Source organism: Dasypus novemcinctus, chromosome 5 (genome assembly GCF_030445035.2).
Source record: "Dasypus novemcinctus isolate mDasNov1 chromosome 5, mDasNov1.1.hap2, whole genome shotgun sequence".
In the NCBI taxonomy this organism is placed as follows: Eukaryota; Metazoa; Chordata; class Mammalia; order Cingulata; family Dasypodidae; genus Dasypus; species Dasypus novemcinctus.
In genome coordinates this window covers 28,825,035-28,848,914 of record NC_080677.1, presented here as the reverse complement: position 1 = coordinate 28,848,914, position 23,880 = coordinate 28,825,035, and the positions used below count along the sequence as shown (strand labels likewise).

Here is a 23,880-nt window from a genome sequence, read left to right as displayed (position 1 = left end):
ACCCTTTTAAAAATCATTTAACTCCTAACCCAGTTTCTGATTGAAAAAAAAGGAACCACTCAAGTGAAATATTCCTTCAGAGCACTGTAAAAACTTTATCAAACACAGAGATATCCCTGATCCCTGTTCTCTAATGTTAAAAAGAGTTCACATTACCATATAGAGAGAATATCTTAGATAAAGTCTATGTTTTACTGAAGTTTTACTTCCCCCTTCTTGATAATATCTTCAATTTCTTCTGAGACTTTTCCTTTATAGTCATTTGGTTCTATTGCTTTTAACTTCTTTTGATATTCCAGTGGTAAACCATTTTCTTCTGCACCCATGCAAATGACCTAGAAATGGTTTAAAAAACAAATTTTAAAAAATCCTTTGTTAGGAACATAATTTAAATTAGCATACCACAGCTGTATTTGTATTGTGAAAGTGAAACACTAGCTTTCAGGTAACTCTAGAATATCTCTAGAAAAAACACTTACAGAACAAAATAGAGATTTAGCCATTCCTCTCACACTATTTTGTGAGGGCCAAAAATCACTGGTAGAAACAGAAACCCCTTACACATGACATTTGGTATTATTACTTTGAAAACAACTTGAAATATGAAATTCTTCATGATTGCCAGATTTTTGTTAAAAGACCAACATGAGGATTTAAAAAAAAAAAGATTGATTTACTTATTTCTCTCCCCTTCCCCCGTTTTCTGTTCTCTGTGTCTATCTGCTGTGTCTTCTTTGTCTGCTTCTGTTGTTGTCAGCGGCACGGGAATCTGTGTTTCTTTTTAGCTGTGTCATCTTGTGTCATTTCTCTGTGTAGGCAACTCCATTCTTAGGCAGTCTGCACTTTCTTTGGCTCTGGGCGGCTCTCCTTACTGGGCGCACTCCTTGCACGTGGGGCTCCCCTATGCGGGGACACCCCTGCCTGGCAGGGCACTCCTTGCGCGCATCAGCACTGCGCATGGGCCAGCTCCACACGGGTCAAAGAGGCCCAGGGTTTGAACTGCGGACTTCCCATGTGGTACAAGGATGCCCTAACCACTGGGCCAAGTCTGCTGCCAACATGAGGATTTTATCGCTTTTTTTTTTTTAAGATTTATCCATTTGTTTCTCCCCACTCCCTCCATTGTCTGCTCTGTGTCCATTCGCTGTGTGTTCTTCTGTGTCTGCTTGTATTCTTATTAGGCGGCTCTGGGAACTGATCCTGGGACCTTCTGGAGTGGGAGAGAGGCAATCATTCTCTTGCACCACCTCAGCTCCCTGATCTGCTGTGTCTCTTATTATCTCTCCTCTGTCTCTTTTTGTTACGTCATCTTGCTGCACCAGCTCTCCACATGGGCCAGCACCCCTGCACGAGGAAGCACTCCTTGCAGCGGGGCAGCATTCCACCTGGGCCAGCTCACCACATGGGCCAGCTTGCCTTCACCAGGAGGTCCTGGGAATCAAATACTGAACCTTCTACATGGTAGACGGGAGCCCAATTGGTTGAGCCACATCTGCTTCCCTTTATTGCTTTACAAAGACACATGAAGCAGTCTCATGGTAGTATCTATTTTACATAATGATAGTAATTCAAAATATTTTTATAGTGTAGAATTTGCATGACCTTTTAAGAAAAAAATACTCTGCAAAAATTTTTTGAAGTTTGCAGGGAGTTTTAGTTTCAATTCTGGAGTCCACTCTTGCTCTGAATTAGACATGGGGCATAAATGGCCACTACATTCAGTGGCACATCCAAGATCCATACCAGGCTAATTCTTCTAGGCCTCTCAGAAAATGCAAGCAGTTGAGTGCCTGCTTCCCTCATGGAAGGTCCCGGGTTCTACCTCTGGTGCCTCCTTAAAACAAAAAAACAAACAACAAGCAAAACAAATGAAATAACCAACTCAGGGGAGCCAATGTGGCTCAGTCATTAAGCGCCAACTTCTCATACACAAGGTCCCAGGCTCGTTCCCTGGTCCCAGTACCAATTAAAAATTAGTGAATAAATAAATATTAAAAATATACTCATATAGGGAAGCGGATGTGGCTCAACTGATAAGAGTGTCTTCCTATCACATATGAGGTCCAGGGTTTGTTACCCAGGGCCTCCTGGCCCATGTGGTGAGCTGGCCCATGCACAGTGCTGCCACACACAAGAACTTATGCCATGCAGGGGTGCCCCCCACATAGGGGTGCCCCACGCGCAAGGAGTATGCACCGCAAGGAGAGCCGCCCCGCGCGCGAAAAATGCGCAGCCTGCCCAGGAATGGTGCCGCTCACACGGAGAGCTGACGCAGCAAGATAATGCACAAAAAAAGAGACATGGATTCCCAGTGCCACCTGACAAGAATGCAAATGGACACAGAAGAACACACAGCGAATCGACACAGAAAGTAGACAACTGGGGGAAGGGGAGAGAAATTAAAACAAAAATACACTCATACATATTATTTTCAATTTTAAAATAGAAAATACATGCTTGAAATTATGACTCTCAGTTTCCTTCCAATTTCTAAAAGGTGTTTAAAAATAAACAACATTTTATATAGTTCTACCATTACACATAATTCTGTACAATATTTTTGAATCTATACTTTAGGCAAATAATCATTTTTGTATTAAGCAACATTTCTATTAAAATGAGTTATTCATGTAAAATTTAAAATATATACAGACTTTTAAAAACAAGATATTCTTTCATTTATCTCCTTAGTGAAAATTAAAAAGAAATCATCAAATATCTTTGTAAGTAGCTTACCTTTTTATACTGTGGTGATGGGGGAACACTCACATAATTTTTCATCTGATAACTTCGACAGGTTATTTCTTTTCCTTCTCTGGTGTGAACAGTAACTTCTATTGGATCATATGTTCCACTTACAACCCCTTCTTGCCTGAAACCAAAACAGCCAAATTTTAAAAGCACTGAATTTACCCAGTTTAGTTTTCTGACTAAGATCTTTTAGTCAAATTGGGGTACAGAATTAGAAATTTAACTATATATGGAAGTAGTTGTTCCATTTGTGATTTGGGATATAGAAAAACATATTATAAATACCATCACATCAAAAAGTAAACTTAGGGAGAACAGATGTGGCCCAAGCAGTTGAGCGCCCACCTCCCACATGGGAGGTCCCAGGGTCAGTTCCCAGTGCCTCCTTAAAAAACAAAAACAAACAACAAGCAAAACAAATGTAAAGTCGACTCAGGGAAGCCAATGTGGCTCAGTGGTTGAACGCCAGCTTCCCACATACAAGGTCACAGATTCAATCCCCAGCCCCCAGTACCTCAAAAAAAAAAAAGTAAACTTAGCATTTCAATTAGAAAACCTAAGACTTAATATTACTTGGTATACTTCTAGCAGACCTATATCCTGTCTGAAAACGTATCAGTGTAGTTATTTTATTCTTTATACCCCTGAAACATTGCTACAAAAAAAAAAGACTATATGTTCTGAGTGCAAATGATATCCACCCTGAGAAAAGAAGGGAAGATGGTTCTTTCTTGTTGACAAACGAGGTAAAGTATCAAGCATGCCAAATCATCTGCTCTTCTCAAGTTGTACTCTTACCTGGCAACTTTCTTTGTATTAAATGCTCTGCCACACAACTCTAGAGGGCTCAAAGTTATAAGAACATTTCTAATACATTGTTAAAGGGTTTTAAAAATTAGTTACTGATCCAACTGCCATCTTAAAGAATTATTTTTTTAAAAACTGTCTCTACTAAAAACAGAACAACTGATGTTAAAATCAATAAAACTATGTAAAAATTACAAAAACAACTTTCATGCCTTTTATTTATACCTGACAAATAAATAGAATATCAATAAGGTTCCATTATTCACAAACCCTCCAAATCCCACCCAGAAAGTGTAAGCCTTCTAAGCCCTTTTTTTTTAGCAAAATCATGTTATTATACCTTTTATGTTGCCTCTACACTATAAAGAATATGTCTGTAGTATACTGCTTTTGACAAACTAACATACATACACACATTCTTGCATATGACCCACTTTCTGAATTAGTAATTATTTAATTTATAATTAGAAGTCACCTACTCATCCAGAGAAATTAAATTGCTTTTGTTCATTTTCCATATTACTCCCCACACTTCATCTCCAGGACTTTGAAATATGGTAGCTATTCCTCCATGCCAAGTATCACTTATTTTGCCTTGAGAATTGCCAAAGTCAAGCTTAAAATCCTACAAAGGAAATCAAAGTGATATGATCAATACCCTTGAACCCAAATGTCCCTCCTCAAAATAAAAAGGATTTACACTGAACTCCATGTAATCAAAACAGTCCATAAACTTTAAGGGCCTTCTATGTGTAAAAAAATCTGTGGAAAAGACAAAGATAGACAAGGACCTAGATCTCAAGAACTGTACTTATTTCACATTTAAAAATGAAATGTCTTCTGAATATGTACAGATATCTTAACATAAAGTTTTAAGGGAAAAAAAAATCCCATAACCCCAATGCCTTAACAAGACTGTTTTCATTTTTGCAAACTGCTTTCCAAGCTACTCATATACACATATAATGTTACTTAGAGTTAATCAGAGTATACCCAACTGCTGGAGCTGGGTGATGGCCACATGAGGTTATTATATTATTATATCTACTTTTATGCATGTATCCTGCCAGCATATAACACTGTATTTACCCTAAGAGATCTGGCAATTGTGTTTGATTCCTATATTTATGAATATTCATCTAATATTCATGAATTGTACTGATATATGAAAATCATAAGAGGAACTAATCTTAATGCAAAATTAACAGGGAGCTATGAGCTTTCAAGAGACTCTTCTTATTTTATTCTGCCAAAAACTTTAATTTATTATGTTCATTTTATAGCAAGAAAAACTGTGATTTAGAAAGATTAAGCAACTTGCCTAAAGTCCCACAACAAGTAAGTTCTCCAGGGCATATATCCAGGGTACATAAAAATGTTTGGATATTTTCATAGTGGTTACAATTAAAAACAACAACTGAGGGAGTGCTGAGTTCCTAGCCAGGGGAGCTCTATCACATTCCCTAAAGGAACAGCAACAATCCCCCAAGTGCAACGGCAAAGACCAAAAAAGAAGGAAGGTCCAACAATGAGCCCTTGATACTAATGACTATGCTTGTGAGCCTGTGCACCTGAAATAAGAACTAGGCCTAGAGCTGCAGGAGTTACCTCCTGAGAGCCTGTGTTGCTCAAATGTGGCCAGGCTTGAAGCCAAACTCAGCATGTAAATGTGCTGCCTTCCCCCCAGCATGGGACATGACTTCCGGAGATGAGCCTCCCTGGTGCCGAGGGATTACTACCAAGTACCAGCTGATGATGTAACTTGAAAATGACTTTGAATAAAAGGGTCAACTCGGACCAGCAGAATATCTGAGTCTATATATAATACCAGGAGTTAAAAATGCTTTTTGACCTGAACAAAAGGGGGAAATGGAAAGGACAAATGAGTTTATATGGCTGAGTCTCCAAAAAGAGCCAGGAGGTTATCAGAGGGGTTGCCCTTATGCACACCTCAGCAGAGTCCCAGAGACAGATAAAGTAGATACAACCCCAGGTATTGGTTCTTCTGAGGGCTACAGAGACCCACAGGTTCTATGGTCATGGCAGATGGAGTTCAATGCCATGTCAGTTGGCCCTACTTTGGAGTTTGTGTTTCTGTGTGATGGAGCTGGACTCAGATGTGATCTTTGTTCACAAGCCTCTCCTGTTACTTTTACCAGATCTATAGTTGGTGCTGGGGTTTAGTGTACACCCAGGGTACCTGAATCTCTGGACTGACCATTTAATAGCCAGGCACTGAGCCTCAAAAGACTTGCAACTCCTACACTCTGGTTTATTGGACTTACCCAACTCAGCTAACATGGACGTGAAGAAGGTCAACCACCACACGAGGGAGCCAAGAGTGCCTACTACTGAAAGCAGGAGAATTGCATCCAGCATCCGTGTGGAATCTAAGCCCCCTCTTGCTATAGATGTGGAGTGCACACAACCATTCCAAGGTCCACATGATGGAGGAATAGAGTGGACTTAATGATATTCTATTCATGAACTATTTGATTAGTAATTGAAGAAAATGTGGCATTGGTGTGGAGAAAGTGGCCATGGTGCCTGCTGGGGGTAGGGAGTGGGAGGAAGAGATGTAAGTGGGGGTGTTTTCAGGACTTGGAGTTGTCCTGGGTGGTGCTGCAGGGACAGTTACCGGACATTGTATGTCCTCCCATGGCACACTGGGTGGCCTGTGGGAGAGTGTGGGCTATGGTGTGGATCATTGATCATGAGGTGCAGTGGTGCTCAAAGATATATTCATGAAGTGCAATGAATGTCTCATGATGATGGAGGAGGTTGTTGTTATGGGGGGAGGAGAGAGTGAGGGGAGTGGGTGGTATATGGGGACCTCATATTTTTTTAATGTAACATTAAAAAAATAAATAAAGAGAGAAAAAAAAATAATGGTTTAGCTTCTTCCCTAATAGAGATGGGCAATCAGGGGACAGAATCCTGGGGAAGATTTAAAACCCCATACTAGGGTTGTTTCATTTTGGAAGGTTTCATTCCATTTTTCAGAGCTTAGTTTCCTTCACAGTAAAATTTAAAAGGGTGGACTAGATGATAACTCTAAGATCCCTTCCAGGTTTCTATTTTAATCCTTTATTATCTCAAAACCTTTGTCAGCCATTTCAGGAAAAAAGAGTGGCTCAAGGGAATAGTACCTTCAGTTGCCTTATTGGATGTTCTTCTTGGACCAGTATCCCTCTGGCAGGATAGCACCAGATTGGATACAAGTTATGACTCACACTAGGCGCAGGTTGCCTACTGCTGAATGCAATGGACAATTTTCATTCCTCCTCTTACTCTACTTCTCAGCAGCTTCTGGGGACTTCCAGGCTGCTTCTTGATTCCTTTTGCCAACTCCTCCTCTACTACCACATCTTTAAATGTTGGAGTAGTACTCAGGACTCAGTTTAGGTCCTTTTCTCTATTTATTCAGGAATTTGCCCAAGACAATCTTATCCCCTTCAAATACTATCTAATATTCTGATCATCTCTAAATCCATCTCAGATCTTCTGAGCTTCAAATGTGCTTAGAGCAGGGCCTAGCCACAGTAAGTACTTAATAAATGCTCATTAATATTTTTATGCTCCTTGGATCTCTTGCAAGAATCTCAAACTCAAGATTTCAAATGAACTTATTCCTTTCCAAACCAGATTCTCCTCTTCTCTTAGTAAACACCGTTATCATCCAGTCTATTACACCAAAATTCCTGAGTCATCCTCCAAATCTCCCTTTTCCTCTCTCAATCACTAAGCCCTAATAATGTTATCTCCTAAAATCTCTAAAACCCATCTACCCTCCAAAGCCACCACCTTAAGTTCAAGATGCCATTATCTTTATTAAAGACTGCTGCACAAGCTTCCTGACTGGGTTCCCCACATGTACTCTTGCACCCCTTCAATCTATTTTCCATAACCAGGAATTTTTGAAGATGTAAATTTGACCTTTTATTTGTTTAAATTCTGCAATGGGATTTCTCATGCTCTTGAGAGAAAGTCCAGTCTTGTGTTCGGCAAGATCTAGCCCTTCCATCCCTCTTCTCCAGTTCTCATCCCCCTCACTCACTGAACGCCAGCCACACGGCTGGAAGATCCAGCTTCTTTCTTCCTCAGGTCCTTCACACATGCTGTTCCTTTTGTTTTCTTTGCTCTACTCCTCCTTTAAATTGATTCAAGGTCTCAATTTAAAAATCATACTTTCAGGGAGAACTTTCCTGAGCACTCCACTGAGGTGAGTTCTCCACTCCCATATCAATTTGCATGTCTCCATTTTAACATTGAATATACCTGTAACTGAGTAATCATTTGTTTAATTTTTCTTCCTCCCTGTCCCCCAAGTCCCACCCTAAATCCATTACTATAAGTCCCTGAACTCTCTTCCCTACCTTATGAGCCTGGGGTATAGGGAGTGTCAGAGTCCATCTTCCATTTTAGAAGAGCTCCAAAGACCAAAATTTGGTTCTCCTGGCTTCAGGTGAAGCCAGGGAATGGACATACAACTGAAACTTAGGCAGTCAGGGTTCTGATCAGGGGCTTTGAATTAGAAGCTAATGGTAGACAGCAGGGACTCCACTGAGGTGCTGGTGGTACCACATCTGGGTTTCAGGGACTAGGGAGGTGTTTCAACCCACATTAAAGAGCACAGGTTGGGGCAGTCATTAGACCAAAGAAAGCATCAGGCAAATAGTTAGACATGAGCTTTACTGGGACTTGCAAGCAGGAGAAGCTTCACTGGTGGCTGTTCAAAGAATGAAGTTAGCACTCTGCAAAGAAGCAATGAAAGGAGAGGGAAGATAAGGGGTCTCAGGACAAAGACATTCCATAGGGTATGAGAATAGAGTTTCTACAAAAGTTACTTGAGGCACACAAATGGGGTGATGTTCAAAATACAGCCTTGAGAAGATTAAAGTTTGCAGTAGGCCTGTTACTTTTTTTCCTTTATTTTTTTATTTATTTAGTTCTCCCCAGCCCCTCATTGTTTGCACTTGCTTTGTCTGTTGTCTTCCTTGTTTCTTTGGGAGGCACCAGGAACTGAACCCAGGACCTCCTATGTGGGAGGGAGGTGCCTAATCGCTTCAGCTATCTCCGTTTCCTTCTTGTGTCTCTTGTTGCATCAGCTTGTCATGCCTGCCTATTGTGCCAGCTCGGCTTCTTAGGAGATACTGGGAAACTTTGTTCCTTGCTTTGTTATATCTCTCATTACATTTTTCTTCTTGTGTCATCTTGTTGTGTCAGCTCTCTGTGCCTGCCAGTCACACCAGCTCACTGTCTTCTTTAGGAGGCACTGGGAACCGAATCCTAGACCTCCCATATGGTAGGCAGGAGCTCAGTCACCTGAGTCACATCTACTTCTGGGCCTGTTGCTTTTTAACCAGTGAGTGTCCAGGTTATGCTGGGTAGCTACGACATGCTTCAGGCTGTGTTTCACTTAAGGCGTGGTGAGGGATCCCAGTTCCTTGGCTCCCACAGAAGGTAGAGTGCCAGTGCAGGCAGTGCTGGTGACGTGCAATGCCACCTCCACATTTACCAAGTTCAGCAGTGGTGCAGCACTGGCTCTCTGGACCAGTTCTTTCACATGCTGCTGGCTGTGTTCCGGTTGCTGCATCTCTCTTTAAGCCTGCCTTTTTTGTCAGCTTTGTGCTCCTGCCTTCCTGGTCATTCCATGGGCTCTGCAAAAGCTTTTCTATGCAGTTCTTTTCCTGCTTAAATCATCCAGTTTCTGTAGCTTGCCACTAAGAGCCTGAGGAGTAACCAGAGACCATGTTTGTCTAGTTCATCATGGTCAAAAGGATTTGTACACAATTCATTTGCATGCCTCTCCTATAGATTGGGAGGTCTTTAGTTATTTTTGTATCTCCAGATAAGTGCTGGAAGAACATGGGATTAATGCCTGAACTGTACTGAAGAGCAATGATTTACAGAGGATGGTTATCTTTATCCACTAGCCTTAACTAAGGACAGGGGATACTGTGAGTAAGATATTCCAGCTTTCAGGACCTCCCAGAGTAGGAGCAAAAGACAGGTAAAATACCAAGTGACTCTCCTGTTACAAAGGTGTGTACAGATCAGACAGTAGCTAATCAGGGGATTCTCAGGGTTCTGGGAGGAGTTAGTGGACGAGAGAGAGGAGGCCACAACCTGTGCAGAACGAGCAGAGTGTGTTAAGGGGAGGAGGGGGGCGCTCACGGCAGCCTGAGAGCACGTGGCTGGGGTCGCACAGCGGGCAGCACGCGAGTCAAGCGCAGGGCAGAGGGCAGTTGTGGAGATGCCCACGAGGACACTGGCAGATCATTAAGAGGGACGTGGTGTCCTCGTATCCGGAAGAACTGGATTCCTGCCCCAGCTCTGCCGAGGCGTGTCCCTGAGAAAGCCACTCCTCTGAACTCCGGCTCCCTCGTCTGCAAAAAGGGGACGACGTGCCAGGGTCGGGGGGGAGCACTGACCTGCAGGCGGGCCACGCAGCAGAACGCGGCCGACGGGTTTCGGAGGTGGATCCTCTCCGTCAGCAGGTTGCTCCCGTAGGCGAAGTACAGAAAACTCTCCTCATCCCTTCCCTGGCAACTCCCGCAGCCAGAGTCCGCCATGTCCCACCAGACACCTGGGGATCAGGAGCAGGTGAAGAGCTGACAGGGACCGTAGCTCGGCACTCTCCCGAGCACGCCCACAGGCCGCGGCGCCACGGTCTTCTGGCTTAAGGGAAAGGCGGGAGGAGTGGGCCCTGCGCGCTGGGGAGCGAGTGAACTCCTCATTGGGTGCCGACCTGAGCCGACGTCCGTGATTGGTCAACCGCCAATACTTCCTTACCGCCCTCTACTTGGACTCTGAAATGCTCGGGCCTCAGGCGACCCGGGCTGGTTCTTTATTGGATACGCTCCCTGTTGTCCCGCCCCCTTTCCACGGTTCCCTCTGATTGGCTGGTGGGCGTGCACTACGCGGAGGCGGGGACGGGGGCGGGAATTCGGGCTGTGGTGGGCAGGTGGAGTGGATTTGGGCTGGAGGTCCCCGCCCTTTCGTCCGTGCCCAGTTCCCTCGCCTTCGGGTTGCACAAGTGTGGTTCCTCGGCCGAAAGTGTCTCTGCTTTAGATTAGATCTGAGGTGAAACACTCGGCCGCGCCCCCTTGTCCCGTACCTGTCGGGGTCTCGCGCTCGGGGCGTAGAGGAGCCGGTCGGGACTCGTCTGTTAACTCCCCGCCCTCTCACCCCTCTTCGTCTCCCGGTATCTGTTCTAAGGACGCTTCATTTCCTGGAGAAGTCCCTCTGAATTCTTGTTACTTCCCTCCCTGATGGAAGTAACATGCCCAGATTCAAATCCTGAGGCTGTCTTTAGTGCCACATAACTTTAGGCTCTTCTTGTCTCCGTTTCCTCTTTTTAAAATGGGGGTCATAAATTATGATCAGAAATACCTCCCTAGCAAGATGGGTTTGAGAATTAAAAGAATAATTTTGTTAATGTTATTAGGAGCAAAAACAATGTAAAAGGGTAGGCAACTATAAAGACAAAATTAGATAAAAACCCTTTGAATTAAAAATACAAATATGAACTTGGCTAAGAAGCAGTGACTATCCTTGGCACCCACAGTTTGTTTCCAAATTCTGTAACCAAGAGTTAGGAATTAAATGATTATGATTAATGGATCATTACACAGATGCTTCTATTACCAATAACAAAGTTAATATCTGAAATTACTGAAGCTAGCTAGAGTGATCTCACTCTTGTGTAAATTTACTGTTGTTATTTAGATTGACTTTATCCTCCTCTATAGATTAGGCTCATCCCTGTGTCATCTTACTGTTGTGAAAGCAATTCTAGACTGAACTCACCCTTGTGTACGCTAACTATTGGGATGGTAACTACTCCACCCACCTCTGTAATATCCAAACAAAAGACCTTGTAACTGACCTTTATTCTGTAGACCCGTATCCCAAATCTTTGTGACTGACCCTAGTTTGCTACTTTACCCATGTCCATCCTGTTCAGCCCCTTAATGTTAATGAATGAAGGAAACTATGTTTATCCCAATTATTCATTAACACCTGATCTTATAAAACATTAGAATTTCTGCAGATCAGAGAGGCAGTTTTGGACCAAGAGGGCATTGTGCTCCATTGCTTACACAACCAATAAAACTCTCTCTTTGAAACCCTGGTGTCTCAGGAATTGGCTTTAAAGAAGCATGAGGAGAAAAGAATCTGCTTTTGCTCGGTATCAGTACCATTCCCCAGTAAGGGCTCAGTACCACTCCCCACTAAGGGCCCACATTAGGGCTCCTTGAAGAAATGGCTGATGCCAGGTCAGGAGCTGGGAATGAATAAGAAGCAGGTGTGCCAGAAACTGAGGAACTATCCTGAGAAAAATGAGGTCCTTTCTCCTTTTGGCTGAAGTGTGGAGAATTTGAGCATCAAAAATAATCATTACCTCAATTGATTGAAAACACCAAACGTGTAAAACTCATTCTCAAAAAGAGAAAGTCAAATAAAAACAAATGTTAAAAACCTTACTTAGGTGGCATACAAATAGAAGATCTGAAACTGACATGGCTATTTTTGCTGCCACAAATAATGAAGTGAGCCTGAGAATGAAGCCAACCCACGTGAAGGGCAGAGGTGACAGAACTGTAGAGAAATGGAGCTGGGTTCCTGAAAAAGTCCTACTTCTGGATTTTTCAACTATATGAATTACAAAATTTACTTTATGGCTTAAGCCACTTTGATTTGGAATTTTGATTACTCAGATCTGAAAGCATCATTCATGATACAATGAAATGAAAATAATGGTAAAGAGCAATAAATAAAGCCGCAAAAATACAGAAAGAAAACGTTATAAGCAGAGATCTCTGAACACGCCTGAAAAGTCCAGTTGCCCTGTCTACCTAAGAATATGGCTTTGAGCCTGATCGTGAGGACGTTTTCACTGATATACCGGGGAATTTTGGAGGGAGGGATTTTGAATAAAAACAAAGAAGTCTACTTGTTTACACTGGCCCTGTGAGAAAAGCACCTGATTGGTAGTTACTTTGCCTCCTTTAATATGTGGCTCCCAGGTCCTTTGGGGACATCCATCTGAGTCCACCAAAAGGGAAGAGAGCACAGAGAAGCATGAAGGCACTGCTTTTTATGGACCCAATCTTGGAATGCACACATCCCTTCTTCTCACATTCCACTAACTACAGCTCAGCAAGGTGACCACACCTCCCTGTAGAAGAGGCAGAGAACTGCAATCTAGTTGGCCAACCCTATAGGTGACTCTTTCATTACAATGGGAGAAGGGGGAAGATGCCTTTTGACTCACAGCTGACAGTCTATATCACACATATGGAACATTGATGATTCTGGGGAATAGAAAAGAGAAAGAGTGGCTTCAACCAGAGTTATGGCTTGAATTGTGTCTCCCAAGAAGATATGCTCAAGCCTCGACCCCAGATCTCCTGAGGGTGACTACATTTGGAAAGAGGATCTTTCAAGATATTATTAGTTAAGATGAGACCAAAGTGGTTGTAAATGTGGACACAGGAGGAGACATACAGAGAGAGCGAGAGAGAGAAGGCCAGATGATGGAGGAGGAGATTGAGTGATGCTGCCACAAGCCAAGCAATGCCATGGATTGCTGGCCACCGACCAGAAGCCAGGGGAGACACATGGAATGGATTCTCTCATTTAAGAGGAAACATGGCCCTGCTGGCACCTTGATTTTGGATTTCTAACCTTCGGAACTATGAGACAATAAATGGCTGTTGTTTTAAGCCATCTTGTTGGAGGTGCTTTGTTAAAACAACTTAAAGAAACTAAGACACTCTGGCAGTAAGAACAATAAAAAGAGGTGTTAGAACCTCATCAGGCCCATATTTATTTATTTGATAAAATAAACTTATTCTAGATGATTTCTAGAATAAATTAAAAAACTCATTTGCCATTTTTGGTGATTACCATTACACCATTACTTTGAAAAGTGATAATTTAAGGAAATGACATTGACCTTTTTAGTAGCAGTTCTATTTGAGGGTAACTGGCTAGCCTCAACTTATGAGGAAACAATCCTCTTACAAAAATGTGCCAGCTAAATAATGTGAAATGAATGCTACAATTAAAAAAAGTATGCAGCCCCTAATGAAAAATAGATTCGTATCAGGATTGTCAGTGGATCCTAAATCCATTTGGAGAAATTGTGAAGGAACAGGATATTCACATGATGCCAAATTAATCTCCCTGCAAACTACTTGATGATTATCAGGGAATAACATAAGCTGGCAGTGAAAGAGCCTGGCCCTAACCAACTAACCCAGCTCAAATCTTGTTATCACTAAGCATGGACTAACCCAACATTATGGGTCTCTTGACCATTTACCAGCTCATTTATTAAATATTGTTTCCAAAAACCTTTAACCTCAGTGTTATCAAGTTTTAAACCTCTTTTTCTGTTCCAGGAACTGCAAGGATAGAAGAATAAAATATTCTAAGAGAAAAGAATCAGAAAAATTCAGAAGGTGGGATATCTGCAACACAAATGGTCAATCTTTTAAATAAGTCAATGTCATTTAAAAAAAAAAAAGATAGGGTTGTTCTAGCATAAAAGAAACTTGAGACATAATAGCTGAGTGCAATTATCAAGTTCTTGGTTGATTCTGGTTTAATAAACCAGATGTAAAAGATATTTCGGGGACAATTGGAGAAATTTGAAAATGGACTGGGGTGTTAGATGATATTAGATAATTATTGCTATTTTTTTAGGTGTGATGATAGTGTGCTTGTGTAGAAAATATACTTTTTAGGTATGCATACTGATCTACTTAAGGGTGAAATTATACCTACATTTATTTTTTAAATGTTTCAGAAAAATATAGAAAATGTTAACAAATGTTAAACTGGATGATGTATATATGGATGTACATTATATTAACCTATCTGTTCTTTTCAGTAGTTTTGAACATTTTCATGTTAAAAAGTACATCATAATCCTTACATCTATGGCCAAGTGATTTTTGACAAGCCTGTCAAGCTCACCCAGTTGGGGCAAAACAGTTTATTCAACAAATGGTGTTGGAAGAACAGGATATCCATAGCCAAAAGAAAGAAAGAAGACCCCTATTTCACACCTTATACAAAAATTAACTCAAAATGGATCAAAGACCTAAATATAAAAGGAAGTGCAATAAAGCTCCTAGAAGAAAATGTAGGGAAACATCTTCAAGACCTGGTGGTAGGTAGTGGATTCTTAAACCTTACACCAAAAGCATGAGCAATGAAAGAAAACATGGATAAACTTAAACATTTCTGTGATTCAAAGGACTTCATCAAGAAGGTGAAAAGGCAGCCCAGTCGATAGGAAAAAATATTTGGAAACCGCTTATCTGATACAGGTTTGATTTCCATTCTATATAAAGAGATCATATAACTCAACAATAAAAGAGCAAGCAATCCAATTTAAAAATGGGCAAAAAATTTAAATAGACATTTTTCCAAAGAGGAAATACAAATGGCCAAAAAGCACATGAAAAAATGTTCCATATCACTAGCTATTAGGGAAATGCAAATTAAAACAACAGTGAGATATCATCTAACATGACAGAGAATGGCCATTATTAAAAAAACTGACAAGAATAAGTGCTGGAGAGGATGTGGAAAAATAGGAACACTCCTTCACTGTTGGTAGGAGTGTAAAATGGTGCAGTCTCTGTGGAAGACAGTTTGACAGTTCCTCAGGACACTAAATGTAGAACTGCCATATGATCCAGCAATTCCTCTACTAGGAATATATCCAGAAGAACTAAAAACTAATACATGAACAGACATCTGCACACTGATGTTCATAGTGGCATCATTCACAATTGCCAAAAGATGGAAACAAAAATGTGCTATATATATGTGATGAAATACTATGATGCAGTAAGAATAAATGAAATTGGGACACATGTGATAACATGGTTGACTCTTGAAGACATTATAATAAGCGAAGTAAGCCAGACACAAAAGGACAAATATTGCATGGTCTCATTAATATGAACTAAATACAAATAATAAACACATGGAATTAAAACCTAGAGTATAGGTTATTAGGAGATAAGAGGAGGGTTTAGAAGAACTACTGATGCTTAATGTATATAGAAGTTTTAATTAACTTGACTGTAAAAGTGCGGAAATGGATAGAGTTGGTGGTAACACATTATAGTGAGTAGCAACTGGTTTATAAATGGGATTGTGGCTGAAAAAGGTAGTCTGGGGAGGTAAATGTCAATAGAAAGAAAGCTAAAGAATAATATAGGGACTGAATAACACAATGAACCTAGAGGTGGATGAGGAAAGTGGTTAAGGGTACAAATGCAAGAGCGTCCTTCTGTGAGCTAGAGCAGATGTACGTCACTATTGCAGGGTGATGGGAATATGGAGAAGCATGGGAAAACTACAATTGGTGTGACCTATAGACTGTGATTAACAGCAGTGCTATATCTTTGCACCAATGCCAAAGCTGTACTATGTTGATAATGGAGGTATACGGGTAAAGTGTGCCAAATGTATGCTATGGACCATGATTGGTGGTAATAGTCTGATGATATTATCTCATAATCTGTAACAAATGTTCCACCATGGTGTCATGTTGTATGAGAAATCTACACATCTCTATGATTGTTTTGCAAGTTCACAACATCTGTAACAAAATATATATATTTTTTTTAAATAGTGTGGGTTAGGAGAAGAATACACCAAATGTAAGATAAGGACTAAAGTTGGTAGTAATATTTTGATGATGCTTTTGCATAGTTTGTTGTTTCACAACAATGCAAAGTGTTGGTGGAGGGGTGATATATGAGACCCCTGTGTGATGTTTTGTATGTTTATTTTATAAGTTCACAATATTTACTATACACTTATTGTTTATGCGTGTTCATGTGTGAATGATATACTTCAATTAAAAAAAGTTTTTAAAAAGTACATCATATGTAGTTGGTAAAATTTAAAGATGAACAAGAAAATGACGTTCACAAAAATTGGGATAATTGTCACCTTGGAGAGAAGGGGATTGTGATTGGAGAGGGACACACAGAGGCACGTTGGGGTGTGTGTAGTATTCTATTACTCAATCTGAATAGTGTTTATCTGAGTGTATATTTTGAAAATATTATTTTATATTTTAAATATTTTTATAGATTATATATGCTCTTCTGTATTTATGCTCTAGTTAACAATAAAGATTTTTTAAAAGTTGTGGTTGGTTTCAGGAGCAAAAGCATGAATTTTTATTACTCTAGTGTTTTAAAGATTAAGAATTAAATTACAAATGTATGTTAGAGATTGAATCAGTAAATTACTCTTTGCCAGTATTAAACTAATTACCTGTAAATTAAATTGGAGGTTAAACTGAAATTTGGTGCAACAATAGCAAAATGTTTTTTTAGCTTTTTTGTCCTTCATTTTCAGATGTTGTCATTTATAGATTTATGGGCTGCTTTACATATGATTGGTAATACATACAGGATTTTCATATATATTTTCACATTTGATCCTGGTATAACCCTTTCCGATATGTAAGTCAGGTAAAAATAATGTGTATATTTCACATGTGATAAAAACAAACCCGACTTGTTATAGCTATTATATGATTTTATTGGAGTCATGTGTTCATAACAATAAAATTATATATAAAAGCAAAAAAAGTCCTTCAACATTTTAAATTGCTTTTATTTATTTTTATTTATGTCTCTCTCCTCCCCCCTCCCCCCCCAAGTTGTCTGCTCTCTGTGTCCATTCGCTGTATGTTCTTCTGTTACCGGGAATTTGTGTTTCTTTTTGTTGCATCATCTTGCTGCATCAGCTCTCTGTGTGTGCAGTGCCATTCCCGGGCAGGCTGAACTTTCTTTCGTGCTGGGCGGCTCTCCTTTCTGGGCGCACTCCTTGCGCGTGGGGCTCCCCTAGGCAGGGGACACCCCTGCGTGACATGGCACTCCTTGGGCTCATCAGCACTGTGCGTGGGCCAGCTCCACACGGGTCAAGGAGGCCCGGGGTTTGAACTGCAGATCTCCAATGTGGTAGACAGATGCCCTATCCATTGGCCACGTCTGCTTCCCTTTAAATTGCTTTTAGACATTTTAAATGTATTATTTAAATTTTAAAAATATTTGATTTCTTTTCTCTTCCTATGCTTCTCACTGATCGCTTAATTTAATAGCGATTGATTTTGCTCAATACCATTTTGCAAAAATTTCCTGGACTTAAGCCTTAATTTTTCCTCAAACACTGAAAGTCATTCCTTACTCTAGTTAGCATTTATTTAGCTTCCCTCTGTAGACTGAGGTGTACTGACCCCTGCTGACCAGGAGGGAGAGGTAGGTAACAAGGTTAGTGTTTGTGAGTATGTTTTCAAATTCAACCAGTCAGGTTACTATTAATTAATACTCATTACATGCTTACTAAATGACAGGGATTAGTCTACATTCTTAAATATATTTTTCATTTAATCTTGAAAATTGCCCTATGCAGAAAGTACTAATATGATCTTCATCTGACAGCTGGAGAAACTGAGGTGCAATATGTCAACTAACTTGCCCCGGGTTGTAGTTAGCGTGACTGAAGCAGAGATTAACAGCCAAGCAGTTCTACTCTTACCCATTACTGCTTCCAAAATTTCTCACAATTTTAAAACCATGGCTGTCTAAGCACAACAGGTTATTAATAACCCACTTTCAAGTATAGCTGCTATCTTATCTATAAAGATATGATAAAATAATTCTAGCTTTCAGTCACTTAATAAGGAATGCATTGATCTGATTTCTTCCAAATGTCAACTTTTAATTCAGTGGTCTTCCAAGTTTTTCAGTTGTACATGTCATCATTAAAAATGTATGAGCACATATCAGAAGAGATCAGAAGCTATTAAATAAGGTGTTTTAGGCAGAGATATGATCTGAGTTACACTTCAACAGATAAATCTGGGTGCTAGGTGGAGAATCGATTCTAAGGGGTATAACAGTAGTAAAGAGAAAAATAAAGTAGCTATTATAGAAGTTTTGACAAGAGAGGAAGGCAGTTTTGTAATAAGGTAATGGAGGTGAAGCTGGAGAAAAGAGGAAGGAGTTGAGGCAGGCTGGAACAGGGATCTGAGTGAACAAGGAGCCATAGGAAAGCACTGGGGCAATAAGAACAAAGAAGTCGGTTCTGTGTAAAAAATCTGCTCGTGGTGACTCATCTTTGCCCACAGCGAAAGTCCTGCCAACAAGAGAGGAGTCCACCACCCAAGGCCAAATACCTGAAGATGAGAGAAGGGAAGCCCATTCGTACCCCCTCCCCTGACCCAACTCAGGCAGGCAGACACTCAGAACCAATGAAAGTGTTGTGTGTCCAATCCTTCTTCTGCATACTCAGAACCAATGAGAAAGTTGTAACTCCAAAGTGGTCATCTACACTGAGGAAGGAAGGGGGCAAAGCCAGCCTTAAAGAAGGCCTCAGCCCCAGCGCACAGCTCTCCCTTGAGCTTGCCCACACCCATCTCGAGTGTGTACTTTCTTTTCTGCTCTCCAATAAACTCTTTACTTGCTTGCTTAAAATATGGCGCGTCCTTAAGTTCTTTTCTGCAACGTGGCCAAGGACCTGGAAACCCACCATTGGCAATAGATCTGGAATACGTTTTTATGGTAGAACAGATCAGACTTGATGAGGGATTAGATGTGTGATTCCAGGCTTACTAAACAACCCTCTAATTGTGATTTGTTTTGTTAGACAAAAAAAAAAGGAAAATCAGGGAACGCAGGTTTCTGCTAGTTCTTGTTTTTCTTCCCTGAGAATTTGTGCCTGAGTCTAAAAGGGTTGGGTCCATTTCATTGGGCCCTGGACTTGTAACTTTGTAAAAGTGTTTTGCTTTTCTCAGACACTTTGAGAAGTCTGGGCTGAGGAGTAGAAGAAGGGAGTCTGAGCAACAGAAAAGAAAGTAGACCACAGCTAAAGCAGAGGGTATAGAGACACACCTTCAAGAGCCTGGCTCCAGCTGTTATCAAAGTCTGGATGAATTTCTAACTTCATGTTTCAGAGGACACTTTTCTCATGCCCTTACACTCCAAGTCACACTGGTAATGAAATAAAGGATTCTTATCAAATGTATATAGTTGATGTGAAAAGCGGTGTATTTAATCCCACAAAATTAGAGTGTGTCTTAAAGACTTCTAGTTCCCAAAGTATTTTATTATGCCTGTATATTTAAAGCAAATATGTATTTGTATGTAAAAGTATGGAAACATCGTTATCACTTACTTATGGTCCCAGGTAATACAGGCAATAGTTGAAATAAATTACCTACAAAAAATTACAAGGATATGAAATAAGTGGTGATGGAAAAAGAATTCTGTTTACTGCCTTCTTTTGCTGCCTAAAACATAAAATGAGTTTTAATTATCTTTGACTCCTCTCTTCTTAAAAGCCTACATAAGATCAGCCAGTAAGTTCTGCTAATACTCCCTTTGTAGCCGTCTTGGTCTCCAGGCCTCCTTTTTGTTCTCACACTCTCCACCCTATCCCTGCTGTCATCAAGTCATACCCGATTACTGCAATGGCTTCCTGGGTGGTTTCTCTGACTCTGCTCTTCTACAGACATGGTGGAAAGACCGCAGGGCTGGAGCACAAAGAGAGCGTGGGAATCACAGGAGGATGGCACAGAGGTGGGTTTGGGTATGGAGAGTAGTTCCGTTTCAGCAGGGCAAAGAGTTCATGTTAGGAAATATCTGGAAGGAAGTGAGCATAGTTTATGGGAAGGCTTTTCATTGCACACTAAGAAGTTCCGACTTCGTTTGGTGGTCAAAGGGAAGTTGTGGCTTTTGAGCAGAGAAAGGGCTCTCCTGGGCCTTTGGAAAATCAATCTCGTGACTGGGTGCAACATAGCCAGTGAGGGGTAGGACAGGGAGTTGGCAGAGCTCTGTGTATGAGCTTGTTGCAATAGGTAAGGTCATAAACCCTGAGCTAGTTATGGCATGGACACAAGTGGATGGAAGGGAGTGAAGACATTTAAAATTTTTGCTTGCATTTTATCACTCCTTTGTGCAAAAGCCTGTAGAGGCTGAATGTTGTTTATTTTTGTCAACCTCAAGCTCTTGTGTAAGCCCTGTATTATCTGATTCCATTCTGTCTGACTAGTCTGATTTCTCACTAGATGGTAAATCTTTGGAGGTAGAGACTACACCTTATATTTCTGTATACCAACAGTTCTTCCGACAACATAAATGGTTAATAAGTATTTGCTGATTAATTGAACCAGAATCAAAATTTTCCATACCCTTTATGCAGGCTCCCACATCCTTTTCTTTCTCTAAGATTTTTTTCCAACTTTTTTTGATTTACTAAGAAGCACGTGTCCTTTTAGCCCTGATTAAAGATTTTAAAATTTATATTAATGCTGTAGCATATGGGATTCTGAGTAAATTATATTAGCCATTGTGGTATTTCTAGTCACATCTCCTTCTAGCTTATGGTCTGTCACATGGCAAGGAAGCAAGCCAGAATATTTGAAATCAGAAATGTTGTGGGGGAAAAAAGAGAGTATATTAAAATTCAAGTAGGCAGTCATTTCTCAGGATGTCTGGCAGATAATTTGTATTCTTGTTTTGAGAGTAACTTTGAAAAATAGTTCCAATATAATTTATTATTTAGTGCTTAGTAAATGGTCTCCTTTGATATATCTCTATCTCTATATTAATATCCATATCTATATTTATATACCTTGGAAAGGTATGCACCAAACTGTTAACAACAGTTGCTTACCTATGGGAAAGGAAATGCAATTGGAGGTGGGAAGTGGGGAAGCAAATTGAATAAAAAGCTTTCATTTTTTATTCTGTATTCTTTTGCAGTGTTTGAACTTTTAAGCATATATTCTTGTATTACTTTTATTATTTATAAATACATTTGCTTAAAAATTTATTCAAATTAGGAACAAAAATGCATATATATGGAATTTTAGGTTAACATCTAGAAATCTAACCTTAAAAGGGTAAAGAGAGGATAAGGACCAAATAAATTGCCCAAAGAGAAAATTGGTGGAGCAAACACATTCCCAAGTATGTCTGCCTCCCAGCACATTAATCAGATAATAGGCCGGATAAAGTCAACCTCAAACAGTGGAAGATACAATCATCATTGGAAGAGACCCATCGCTGTAGAATCTCAAGATGGCTCTCTGGATATTCCCTGTTTGCCTTTTAAAATGCCAGTGCATACAAGAACCAGAATATTTGCCCAGTCTTGTTTAGAAGAAGGCCATGCACATTCTAGGAAAGTGGCCTGCTATACCCTACTGCCAATTTTAATAGTCACTTCCTGAAAGTCCTGGCAGTACAGCAATTCAGCAAACATCTCTATGCCGTTTACTACAGCCATGTTAAATTGCTATGTACCAAGTCTAACAAACAGCATCATAGTTAATATAATCATTTCCTCAGCTTATATGTTCATGCTATTTGCAACACCTTAAGTTCAACTGAAAGTGAGTATAAAAGAAAATGTTGCTGCATCTCTCAACTGCCAACAAAAGCAGTCATATAAGAAATAAAATCTTAACCTGGAATGTAGATTTACTTAAATAAAAATCCCTGTTTTTTCCCTTGGTTATAGTCCTCATTCTTTTCTTTCTAGAAAGAAATTTAAACTCATGAAATTCTTAATATCATGTATAATAATTAGTTGAGAGCCAAGAGTTTTCTTAATGTCCTCAGAAGAATAGCTTTGGAATGTGGCCCAGTTTACACATTAGCAGACACTTACTAAAAGCTAAGACCTGTGCTTGAGTTCTCTGCATAATGAATTTGTTTGGATTTCATGTTTTCAGCATATTCAACAATATTTAACCAATAATTAACTCTTCTCAGAGGCATGCACTCAGATGAAGTGCTTTCATTAACTATAAAGCAACTCTGGATATTTCTAAATCTTTCCAGAGTAGCTGATCTAGCGCTGGTGTCAAATTTCTTTCCTTCAGTATTCTCTGCCTTCATGTGACTACAACACCTCGCAATAATAGAGCTCCCAAAAGGCATCTCTACTTATTGTGTTTGTTAAGCTCTTAACTGGTTGAGAAGACAAGGGAAACTCTAAATAGCTGAGTAACAGAAACTCAAATAACTGACTAAAAACAAGTGATTTATGGGAGAAATAGGTATGGCTTGTGTTCAGAGAATAAACTTGCTTCAATAGATCATTCTCAAAGCTTCCTGAGGGTAGCACATTTTAAATTATATATGCATCTTTTTCAAATGCTTTAAAAACTATGTCTCAAGCTAGCTAAATCATATAACTATTTGATTTACCTTGGATGCCACAAAATTGTAGCAGCAAATTTTTTTTCCAAAGCCTAGCAATTCCACTCCTAGGTATATAACCAAAAGAATTGAAAACAGGTACTCAAACAAATACTTGTGCATGAATGTTCCTACCAGCACTATTCACAATAGCAAAAGAGGGAAACAACCCAAATGTCTTTCAATGGGTGGACTGATAGATAAATCATGGTACGTGCATACAATGAAATATTGTTCAACCATAAAAAGGAATGAAGTACTGATACAAGCCACAATGTGGGTGAATCTTGAAGACATGCTAAGTGAAAGAAACCTGATACAAAAGGTCACATCTTGTATGATTCCAATTATTTAAAATACCCAAAATAGGCAAATCCATAGAGATAGAAAGTAGATTGGTAGTTACCAGGGGCTGGGGGGAGAGAGGGGTGGGGAAGTAATTGCTTAATAGGCGTGGGGTTTTATTTTGAAATAATAAAAATGTTTTGAAACTAAGTAGAGGTGATTGCACAACATAGTGAATGTTCGAAATGCCACTGCATTGTTCACTTTAAAATGGTTAATTTTATGTTACATGAATTTCACCTAAATTAAAAAAAAAACACACAACATACAACACTTTATTTCCAAGGGCTTCTGATCAGTACTTGGGAAAAGTTTAAGCAGGGTGTTGGCAGCTAACTTGGGCAGCAAGTTCCTTTGATTTGATGTGGGGATGAATTGTTTAAAAGATTTGAAGTATGTCCTTGAGAGATCACACCCCTCCCATGTATACTGCACTCAAGGAATTGAGGCCTGCACCATTTTGAAAGGGGCAGTGTAAAAACCCTTGTCCACAGTAGAACCTTGGTGGATGCTGTTGGAGAGGAAAATCTGACATCACTCATATGCTCCTCCTTTCCTGTAAGCTCCCTTGGAGTTTCCTTCTTACAGTGTCCACTGCTCCATTAACAATTTGGGGGGTTCAACAACAATAATTATGCTTCAACAGCAGTATTTCCCAAAGGATGATCTGCAGGGCATCTATCCCACTCTGTGTTCCTCAGAAATGACTTCTATGGTCAAA

General features: G+C 40.1%; 1 protein-coding gene across 1 annotated transcript; it reads right to left on the bottom strand.

The window, feature by feature from the left end:
- Window positions 1-71: 71 nt before the first annotated feature.
- Window positions 72-10,322, bottom strand: GGCT (gamma-glutamylcyclotransferase). The gene is made up of 4 exons (XM_004453201.5): window positions 9,993-10,322; window positions 4,038-4,183; window positions 2,737-2,872; window positions 72-335 (listed from the first exon to the last, which is right to left on the bottom strand). The coding sequence occupies exons 1-4, from the start codon at window positions 10,131-10,133 to the stop codon at window positions 192-194; spliced, it is 567 nt and encodes a 188-aa protein (XP_004453258.1). The 5' UTR covers window positions 10,134-10,322; the 3' UTR covers window positions 72-191.
- Window positions 10,323-23,880: the final 13,558 nt, after the last annotated feature.

Bases quoted from the DNA above. Each gene is read 5' to 3' on its own strand.
- GGCT (XM_004453201.5), bottom strand. From the start codon at position 10,133: ATGGCGGACTCTGGCTGCGGGAGTTGCCAGGGAAGGGATGAGGAGAGT. The intron at 4,184-9,992 runs GTCAGTGCTCCC...TTTCCTTTGTAG, and splicing joins GCTGCGTGGCCCGCCTGCAG to GATTTTAAGCTTGACTTTGG. The intron at 2,873-4,037 runs GTAGGTGACTTC...TTTTGGTTTCAG, and splicing joins AATTTAATTTCTCTGGATGA to GCAAGAAGGGGTTGTAAGTG.